This window comes from Pan troglodytes, chromosome 13 (assembly GCF_028858775.2).
Source record: "Pan troglodytes isolate AG18354 chromosome 13, NHGRI_mPanTro3-v2.0_pri, whole genome shotgun sequence".
NCBI lineage: Eukaryota > Metazoa > Chordata > Mammalia > Primates > Hominidae > Pan > Pan troglodytes.
Genome location: NC_072411.2, coordinates 78,122,501 through 78,130,921, shown reverse-complemented (window position 1 = coordinate 78,130,921; position 8,421 = coordinate 78,122,501). Strand labels below are relative to the sequence as shown.

The following is an 8,421-nucleotide window of genomic DNA, read 5'->3' as shown; positions in this document are numbered from 1 at the left end:
CTTGACGGTCACAGAGGCTGCATCAAACCACCCGGAACATTTGACAGGCCCGTTCCCAGCCTTGGCCTTCACATTCTGGGAGACGTGCAAGTTTGGGTATTTCATCAAAAAGCATCAACAGGGAGGGGCGCGGTGGCTCACGCCTATAATCCCAGCACTTTGGAGGTAGGAGTTCGAGACCAGCCCGGCCAACTTGGTGAAATCCTGTCTCTACTAAAACTACAAAAATTAGCCGGGCGTGGTGGCGTATGCCTGTAATCCCAGCTGCTCAGGAGGCTGAGGCAGGAAAATCGCTTGAACCCGGGAGGCGGAGGTTGCGGTGAGCTGAGATCTTGCCATTGCACTCCAGCCTGGGCAACAGAGCGAGACTCTGTCTCAAAAACAAACAGACAAACAAACAAACAAAACAAACAAAAACCACCACCAACAACAACTACAACAAAATACACACACAAATCAACAGAACTGCACTCTTCTTACTACCGTCTATATAGGTTCAATGTTTTTGAGGTAGGCCTGTATTTACATAAGGCATATGCAAAATGAGAGAATTAACCTAAAAAATGCTGCCCAAGGCTTTAAACAACACTTTTGACTTTATCATCGGAGATAAGTTTAAATCACAAGTCCCTGAACCCCTCTGGCTCATAATCTCTGGAAAAGGGATAATAGTTTAAATCTCACAGAGTTACTGTGAACCTTAGCTGAGATAACATGTAAAAAGCACTTGGAATGGCAAAGTAAGAGTTTCGTATAAGTTAGCCAATATTACTACTAGTGGGAGTGGAATCTCTAAATAAATTAAGGGACATTAAATATTGGAATGGAATGGTCACTGTACCTCATGAAACATTATTGCCTGCTACACCCAGTTTAGTGGAAACATTATAGGTGTCTTTTACTGTGAGTAGTTTCGCTGACACGGTCTCTGACATGTTTTTTGTAATAAACGTGCTAGAAATGCACTATCAGTGTCATTTAAAAGGTGCAAAAATAGTTTCCAAAGCCACTAATGAATGAAGGTGCTGCTGAGAAATAGTGTTTTCCCTTTCGACAGACTGAGGTCCGGTTTGGCGCAGCCTTTGGGACCAGAGGCGTCGGGTCCCAGAGGAAGGGAAGATGTGGGAGAGCCTCGGGCTGAGTGATAGAGGAAGGGGTCGTCAGTCCTCACCTTAGTCCCCAGTGACTGCCTCTCCGACTTGAAAACCAACTCACAGCAGCCGAAACCGCGAGGAAAACAGATGGGGGCGCCAAACGACAGCAATAAAGGCATCCACGGATTTCCACTCAAGCAGTGCCTCGGTTCACCCACACTCCCGCCAGGGTCTCGCACCACTCCCACCCCCACCACCCCAGCATGACCCGAGCCTGAACCAAGGTGCCCCATTCAGTCCCTGGAGCAAGCGAGGACTGGGTAGGGGGACCCTTCCTGGGTCACAGGGGCAGCGACTGTCAGGCATGGTAGAATTGGGCATCCGGGCTGCGGAGCAGGGAGGGAGCAGGTGGGGGCGTTGGCAGGGCTGGGCTCCCACCGCGCTGGTGGCCCCAAAGCCGGCGCAATGAGAACTCAGGGAGCTCGGAGCTGGGTGGCCAATGGGGCAGGGGCAGAGGTGGACGCTGGGTCAAGTCCCAGTCCCGGTGCGCTGGATGCCCACTCTGCGTTCCCTGCCTGTTCCCCGTTCCCCCAGGCACCGCCTGCCTATCGAGCTTTCCGTTTATTACCTTAAAGATGTGGAATTGATTTTCTAAGCAAAGCTTGCGTTGTTGAAATAAGTTGGCGCCGAGGGGAACAGAAGATAAACTTTTGGCATTGACTATATGTGTGTATATATGTATATAAATATACTTCACACCTCGCTTCCCCTTACATTCCTGACGCGCCCCCAACGGGTCTAAGGTTAAAAGGAAAGCGCCAAGAGCCATAGACGAATAGATCTCGAGCTTGCCCCCTAACACACCCCAATGTTCTGGGTGTGTCGGGAGAAAGAAGAGGGGGCCCTGGTTGGGGTTCGGATTGAGGCTAAATGCGGGGATGCAGGACCCGCGCCCAGCGCCCAGATTGTCAGGGTCTCTCAGCCGCTTCAGAAGCTCACGGGCGGACCTCCGCGTCCCATCCCCGTCCTCCCTCGCCTCCGCCAGTGTCCGCGAATCTCTCTCCGGCTGGGCCGTTGGCGGGCGGGCACAGTGCTTGGAGGGTCAGGGAAGGGTGGGCGCAACCGCGGGAGATGAGGAGCGGCCTGGAGTGAAGATTGATCTTCGTTAAAATGGTTGCCACCGGCGTCATTATGACTATCAAAGTTATCGCCAAGAGGCTCAGCCGCCAAGCCCAGGTCGCAGAGAGCTGCTGTAAGGGCTGTTCGGCGACTCTCTGCGCCCGGACCGAACGCTGGGAATACCTGTGGCCGCAGGTAAGGGGCTGGGGTTGATGAGGGGAGGAAAGAGAGAAGGAAGAAAAGCAAAGGGGAAGGGAGGGCAGCGGGGAGGTAGGGGAAGAAGGCTGTCTCCTCTTTCCTCTTTTGACCTCGAAATCCAGCGCCTTTGCCGCAAATAATTCTATTTGAGGAGGGAGGGGAAAATCTGGCAACCTGAGAGTGGATTCGGAGCGCCCGTATGGCGCTGTAAATCTCCACTGTGTTTAAAGTTAGCTGTCGAATTCTGCTATCAAATCGTCCAGCCTAGTTCGTTTCCCCTCAGGAAAATGCGTAGGCGAGAAGGCTTTCTATCAGCAGGATTATAAAAGTAAAAAACCGGGGACTTCGAGTTCAGATCTCACTCTGCAAACGGTGTTAGAAAATCAGAGAGGACCTAATGATTTCCGTTTGGAGGCGCGGGCCCAATGCACCTCCGCGGCCACGTAGCAAGAAAGCGCTTTCAAAACTCTAGGATATTTCTATTTCCCTCTCTCTCTCTCTCTCTCTCTCTCTCTCTCTCTCTCTCTCACTCCGTCTCCCTCTCCCTCTCTCTCTCCCTCTCTCCCTCTCTTCCTCTCTCTCTCTCTCCCGGGGTGGGAGGAGAGCATTTAGGCTGAGGTGAAGAAATAGGGAGGGAAAGAACTCCGGCGTCCTATTCGTTAAATAAAATACATATTTGGTTCTGAAATCCGAAAGATAAGTAATCCAGACAGGAGAGGCGCAAGGTCTTCTCCTTACGCAACTCTTCCTGCATCCTCCCCCTTATCTCCCCCTACTTATGCCCCCAGCTTGTAAATGGTAAAAAAAAAAAAAAAAAAAAAAAAAAAAAAAAAAAAAAAAAAAAAACCTTCCCGAGGACCTACTCTGGAAAGTCAAACCATTATCTATTATTTAATACGTATCTGTGTCCAAGGAAAAATGAAGAAGGCGCTGCATGATTAGGACCTAAGGGGCAACCTAGCAAACTGAGAGCGTAATGATGCCCCTAAATGAAGGGGGAAATGTGCCGCGGCGCGCTCTATTAATCAGACTGTCAATTTCACCCCCGAGGCCAAACCCCCGGGCGAGCAGAACTGGCTCAGAGCGGGCAAAGGACCGGAGCCTTCCTCCTCACTTGTCTCTTCTCGCCTCCTACCTGGATCTATTTGTCTGCTCTGAAGCTGCCTTCATTACCCACTGACAGGAGCGTGTATTTATTTGCTTATAAACCTGTTACAATAAATGATTATTCGAACAGCGTCATTCGTACCTTAATGACGAGCGGGCGCTACTTTTTGATGAATGACATCTCGGGCTTGGAAGGATGTATGGGTCATTTTGACCAGTCATTCCCTCGCTCTGGCATCCCACAATTTTTCCGCCTCCCTCCGAAAGCGATAATAATATTTAGAGGCGTTCGCTGGGGCTGAATGAGAATTAGCCCTAGGCGAAGCCTATCATTAGGACGGGACAGCAGGGCCACTGTGACATTTTTAAGAAAGCTGAGATGATGGAAAGAATAAGAAAAGAGATGATTCTGATGGAGAGAGGGCTGCACAGCCCTACGGCGGGCAAGAGATTCTCCAATTTGTCCGACTCGGCTGGCAATGCTGTGCTCGAGGCCCTGGAAAATTCGCAGCACCCGGCTCGCCTAAGCCCGCGCCTGCCGTCTGCCCCACTGCACAGCGCTCTGGGAGAACTCCCTGCCAAGGGCAAATTCGAAATAGACACTTTGTTCAACCTGCAGCACACGGGCAGCGAAAGCACCGTCTCCTCCGAAATCTCCTCCGCCGCCGAGAGCCGCAAGAAGCCGGGCCATTATTCAGAGGCGGCCGCTGAGGCCGACATGAGCAGCGACGTGGAGGTGGGCTGCTCCGCGCTTCGCTCCCCCGGGGGCCTCGGCGCCGCTCAGCTTAAGGAAAACAATGGCAAAGGTAACCGCGCCGGCCGCACCGCGCTCTCCAGTCCCATCCTCTTTGCTCCTCCGCGGCCCCCGCCAGCCCTTCCCGGTGCCTTTGCCCCTCTCAGACCCTCCACAAGCAAGCTACACCGAGCTAGCACGGGCGGGGGCGGGACGCATGTCTGGGACCGTGCCTTCCAGTTCTGCTCCTTGAGCTTTCCCGCGAGGCTCAGGCCTGCGGAGCCTGGAACACCAGGCCCACCCGCCCTCGCTCCTGAGTCCGAGAAAATGTTTCTGCGCTCGTGTCTAAGAGCCCGAGCGAGCCGGTAGACCCCTAGTCAGCAGCCGAGTTGCTTTTGGGAAAGGTACCCTGGGCAACTACTCTGAACTCCCCTGCCCCTGTGCCCTCAGGGCTGGAGGGGGCATTCTTCTGGGTAAGTCGGAGGAAGCCTCGCCGGCGTCTCTGCTTAGGTCAGCGGGAGAAAGAGTTGAAAAGTAGATTTCACCCCCTATTGGCTTGGGTTTGAGCTACTGCTGTGTTGGAACTCTTAAAATATTTGAAACCCCGAAGACTCAGATAAAGGTTAGAGGCCGTATAAAAAGCTGCCCTGCGGTCTCCAGACCATGGGAGACCCAGAGCTTCCCAAACTGCGCCCAGAGGTAGGCATTTTCCCTCGGCCACTTTTCCTCCTTGGTTGAAAATTTCTAATTATTAAAAAAGAAACCTCCTAATTCCGTTTCTATTATTTGCTTATGAAGGGCTCCCCAAACTTTATTGATTCCATTAACGGCAGCAATTTGTAAGCATGACAGACCCCATCAATTCCGGCAGCGACTCTCCTTCCTGACGGGGCTTCCCCGATCCGCGCGCAGCACCAGCGCCGGGCTGTTGGTCCTACAGCCACTCATGCGCTGTTGGTCGTTTGTTTGCCAGGGTACGCAGAGAGCGGCTCGGCTGCCGGCACCACGACGTCGGCGTCGGGCTCAGGCCTCGGAAGCCTGCATGGAGGCAGCGGAGGCAGCGGCGGGAGCGCGGCGCTGGGTGGCTCCGGCTCTGGCGCGGATCAAGTGCGGCGCTACCGTACGGCGTTCACCCGCGAGCAGATCGCGCGCCTGGAGAAGGAGTTCTACCGGGAGAACTATGTGTCGCGGCCCCGCCGGTGCGAGCTGGCCGCGGCACTCAACCTGCCCGAAACCACCATCAAGGTATCAATTCCAGTGCATGCCTGCTCTGGCCTCCCTGGGGGCATCTGGGTTGATTGTTTCTTTTTCCCCTTTCCCCTTTCTGGGTGGCTAGATTTAGCTAAGTGTCTGGAAATCCGCGGGGGGTAGTCACCAAAGGAATTGGCTTATTTATTTCCCGGCCACCGAATCCGAACGGTTGTCCGGCCTGACGGATCTAAGAAGGCCCCCGAATGGTGACTCCAATGCTGAAAGCACTCGCCCCTGCTCCATTGTGCCCAACGCCTGGCCAGATGCCCCCTCGCCCATACCCACGGCCCCACTTTCCCCTAGGCGGCAAGCCCAGTTGGTCTTTGTTCCTCAAGCAGGAACCAGAGGTGAAACTTTTCATTTGCTCTTGAGCTTGGAGATTTATTTTCCGCATAAATCGTTACACGGAGAAAAGGATACTGTATCTTTAAAATCGATTGGTTTGAGACAGTAGTTTCCTGAACATTTTCCTCTTGGGCAACGAAAAAAGGGCAACCTCCTGCGGGGAAAAATGCAACGAAATTGTTCTTATTTATATATAACTTTAGGTTATTAATTTTATTATACGTCTGGGAGAGATAGCCGGGAGGTTAGGCGATTTGGTGAGCCCTTCATGGAGCGTTCGACACTGCAGAAAAAAGAAAAAATCTCCACGGGGTAGGGGAGGAGTGTGGAAGTCTCCCTCTGGTTTGATCGGGCTTTCTTTAATTTAGAGTTGTGACGAATGATGTCTTTATTAGATAGTGTTGGGAGGGGTGGAAACGTCCCCTTCCCCGTTTATGGAGACATTGCTCTACCCACTCATTTAAGGCAAACGATTCCAACAAAATCATCCCTTCAATATCAAAATCGGACCCGTGCCCCTAGGGGCAGGTCCTTGCAGTTTGGAGGGCTCAAGACTTCGCGCGGCGACCTCTCAGAAAAGCTGAGCGGCAGCCTCTCTTCAAAGGCTGCCCAGAATCCCCGTACAAATCCTGGGATTGAGAGACGGGTGCTCAGCGAGACCGGCGCTGGTGGGTGGCGGGAGGGAGAGGAAAGGTTGGACTGGGACAAAAAAGTGCAGCAAGAAGTAAGGGAATAAAAGCCTGAGGAGCAGCAGCAGCCGGACGAGGGGGAGAGGACCCTCTTCGTTGAGGACGGTGTGCCCACGGCGGTCCACACACTGCCGTCCACACTTTCCCAGCTGGGAGAGCACAGGGTACTCGGGGTTCGGCTTGGTCGGAGAGAAGTAGGCCAAGCCATTCAGAGGTCCGGGAGGGGCAGAGGTCCTGGGACAGGAGCTGGGAACACGGGGCGCTCCCTAACCCAGGCTGCGGCGCGTCTCTCCCCGCAGGTGTGGTTCCAGAACCGGCGCATGAAGGACAAGCGGCAGCGCCTGGCCATGTCCTGGCCGCACCCAGCCGACCCCAGCTTCTACACCTACATGATGACGCACGCGGCCGCCACCGGAAGCCTGCCCTACCCCTTCCACTCGCACGTGCCGCTGCACTACTACCCGCACGTGGGCGTCACGGCGGCGGCGGCCGCGGCTGCAGCCTCAGGCGCGGCGGCCGCGGCTTCGTCGCCCTTCGCTACTTCCATCCGGCCACTGGACACCTTCCGCGCCCTCTCGCACCCCTACTCTCGGCCGGAGCTGCTGTGTAGCTTCCGCCACCCTGGTCTCTACCAGGCTCCCGCGGCCGCCGCGGGGCTCAACAGCGCGGCCTCTGCCGCGGCAGCCGCGGCAGCCGCAGCGGCTGCGGCCTCCTCGGCGGCGGCGGCCGGCGCGCCCCCCAGCGGCGGCTCTGCACCCTGCTCGTGCCTCAGTTGCCACAGCAGTCAGTCGGCGGCGGCAGCCGCGGCAGCAGCTGCCGCAGCCCTGGGTTCCCGGGGTGGCGGTGGCGGGGGTGGTGGTGGTGGCGGCGGCGGCGGCGGGGGCGCAGGGGCCGGGGGAGGCTCGGACTTCGGCTGCAGCGCGGCGGCGCCGCGTTCCGAGAGCGGCTTCCTGCCCTACTCGGCCGCGGTGCTTAGTAAGACGGCCGTGAGCCCGCCGGACCAGAGGGACGAGGCTCCGCTCACCAGATAACTACGTCGCCACCGCCAGGGGGCCGCGCCCGCCGCTCTGAGTGTGCCCGGGAGTCCCCTGTGCGCCCCCTGAGCCCTCCGCGCGTTGCCCGCTGCTGCCGCTGCCGCCAGGGGGCGCCCCGGGGTGCGGGAGGCCGAAGGGAACCTGCTCCGAATTGGGGGAGAAGGAGCAGGCGCAAAAGCCTGGCGGGCATCCCCCTAAATTATTTCTATTTTTGTATTTGCCACCCAGCCGTCTGCCCTTCTCTCTCTTTTCTGGCTCCCGGGACCCACTTTCCACCTCTGTCCTGAGCGATTGGTTTCCCAAAGACCAACCCCTCGCCCCCTAAGCTAGTCCTGGCTGTGCACTCTCAGGTCCGGGTTGCTTGGCTGAACCGCGTGGCCCGAAGCAACGGAGAACCACAACAAAGACAGAGGGGGATGCTGTGCGCTGGTGCTTGGGGGCGGGGGAGGAGTCGCCCCGGAGGTTTCTCGCTGCTGCTGTTTTTCTTCCTTCCTTTTCTTTCAACGAGGGTGGGGGAGGTGGCAAACGTTCTTTCAGCCTGAGCTTATTAGGGACCCTGCCGGAAGAGTGCGGGAGAACGGAGGTCTGATAAGGCCGGGAGGACGGATGGAGAGCGTGGGCAGCGGTGGTTGTTTGTGAGATTGTTTACTACGTTCAGGAGCAAGGCGGGTAGGGCTGTGGCCGCCTTCCCCGGGAAGGACAAAGCCGAGGTGCTGGAAGGGGTGGCCGTTGCGCCGCCTCCTTTTCGGTCCAACACCTTTCTCTCTTTTTGATCTTTGGTTTCAGTGCCGATGGAATGGAAGCATCTTGCATATTTTATGCAAAAAGTGATGGCAAAAGAGGTTGCCACG

At 56.0% G+C, this 8,421-nt stretch overlaps 1 protein-coding gene across 1 annotated transcript in view; it reads left to right on the top strand.

Moving 5' to 3' along the window:
• Window positions 1–3,484: 3,484 nt before the first annotated feature.
• Window positions 3,485–8,421, top strand: part of EVX2 (even-skipped homeobox 2) — a 6,595-nt gene continuing 1,658 nt past the window's right edge. Inside the window, exons 1-3 of the mRNA XM_525966.6 lie at window positions 3,485–4,324; window positions 5,225–5,496; window positions 6,836–8,421. The exon at window positions 6,836–8,421 is cut by the window's right edge and continues 1,658 nt beyond it. Of these exons, the coding sequence (XP_525966.2) occupies window positions 3,898–4,324; window positions 5,225–5,496; window positions 6,836–7,567 (1,431 nt within the window). The 5' untranslated portion in view covers window positions 3,485–3,897 and the 3' untranslated portion in view covers window positions 7,568–8,421. The remainder of the gene's footprint in view (window positions 4,325–5,224; window positions 5,497–6,835) is intronic.